At 34.2% G+C, this 1818-nt stretch overlaps 1 protein-coding gene across 1 annotated transcript in view; it reads right to left on the bottom strand.

Annotated features, from left to right (window-relative positions):
* Positions 1–551: 551 nt before the first annotated feature.
* LOC106882846 (kielin/chordin-like protein) overlaps positions 552–1818 on the bottom strand; it is a 39124-nt gene continuing 37857 nt past the window's right edge. Inside the window, exon 2 of the mRNA XM_052967650.1 lies at positions 552–1777. Coding sequence (XP_052823610.1) covers positions 874–1777 — 904 coding nt within the window. The 3' untranslated portion in view covers positions 552–873. The remainder of the gene's footprint in view (positions 1778–1818) is intronic.

Below are 1818 nucleotides of genomic sequence, written 5' to 3'. Positions count from 1 at the left end.
AATTTCTATTTCAAGAAGTGTAAAGATTAAATATATATCACATTATGTCACAACAAAGTATACATATTTCACCGGGTGCAATAATAAAAAAAAAAAACTCTCTCGCTCACGAACTATATACTGAAACGTGAGACAATATATTGTAAAATTTACAATTCTGTATCATAACGGTTCTTAAAATGATGATGTAATGCGAAAGATATGCTACCGATTTCATAAAAGTAGCAATAAATTTAGACAAAACATTGAAAGTTAATAATTTTCATATGAATTATTAAATAAATGCATATATACAACATTTCATGTTTACAATCAAAAGAACATTAGTATTCTTCAAGATAATGCTAGCGTCAATAAAATGAGCTACTCCAAATAAATATGGAAACCAAATGACTGGTATCATTTTGTTGGTAGTATAACGTAACATAGTGTAGTACAGTGAGTGCATTCCAATGTTTATGCTAAACATTATTCAATTCTTTGTTATTTTCTCTGTTTACAATGACTAACTATATAAGGATGAGACACGTTATATTAGGGAGATCAAAACTAATAGAAAACTTTACTCACCTCTTTATAACAATCGTATTTGGTACACTTGACATTTCCATTTGAACATCGACAAACATTGCATCTATCTTGAGTCATAAATGTTTGTCCCTGTTTGTAAGTTTTTCCGTAATATTGGCACGTGGTTGGGGGACAGTACAGTTTAGTACAGGATACTCGACCAAACTGTCCGCATCTACAGGTGTTGCAGTCATCTTTAAATGTTTGGCCAGCGGAATATGTATTTCCTTTGTGTATACAGGGTTTCGTGCATGGTTTCTGTTCACAAACCGCTCTTCCTCCAGAAGTGCACTGACATTTGTTTCAGTCATTAAACCATATAGAACCAATGTCGTAATGCTTGCCGTTGTAATTGCAGGTGCATAGATTTGTTGTGCACTCTACTCTACCATCGATTTTACAAGTGCATGTATTGCAGCCTTTTCTAAATGAATCTCCGATTCGGTAGGTATTTCCATTGTAAAAGCATTGACATGGGTTATTAGTACAGCTTACTCTCCCGTTCACTTCGCACGTACATCTATTACAACCCTGTCTAAATGTTTGACCTACATTGTAAATCTGGTTGTTGTAAGTACATTTGCAAACTTTGGTTGTACATTGAACATATCCAGTTGATAAACATTGGCATTGGTTACAATCTTCATGAAATCTCTGACCAATTTTATAAGTTTGTCCTTTGTGTGTACATCGACACGTTTTATATGTGCACTCAACTTGACCGTTATGTTTACATGTACAAGTATTGCAGTCATCGTCGAATTTCTGCCCAATATTATAAACCCTATGATTGTAAGTACAGGTACATGGATTTGTAGTGCAGTCTACACTACCATCGATTTTACATGTGCATGTATTGCAGCCGTTTGCAAATCTTTCACCAATTCGATAGGTATTTCCGTTATAGATGCATTTGCATGGCTTGTTAGAACAGTGGACTGTGCCACTAGACAAACATTGGCATTCGTCACATTCACCAAATCTTTGGCCAATATTATAAGTTCGTCCTTGATATGTACATTGACAGATTCTTGTTGTACAATCTACTTGACCGTTTATACAGCGGCAAGTGTTGCAAGCATCAGCGAAATTTTGACCCTCTTGATATTGTGAATGTTTGTAATAACAGCCACATTTACCGCTGTTACACTGCACTGTTCCTGTAGTTTGACAAGTGCAAGTCTTACAGCATTTTAATTTTATTTTTCTCAAAATAACATATATTTATATATACATATATATATATAT

Source organism: Octopus bimaculoides, chromosome 4 (assembly GCF_001194135.2).
Source record: "Octopus bimaculoides isolate UCB-OBI-ISO-001 chromosome 4, ASM119413v2, whole genome shotgun sequence".
NCBI lineage: Eukaryota > Metazoa > Mollusca > Cephalopoda > Octopoda > Octopodidae > Octopus > Octopus bimaculoides.
Note: the sequence above shows the minus strand (reverse complement) of the source record. Positions and strands in the feature narration are given on the sequence as shown.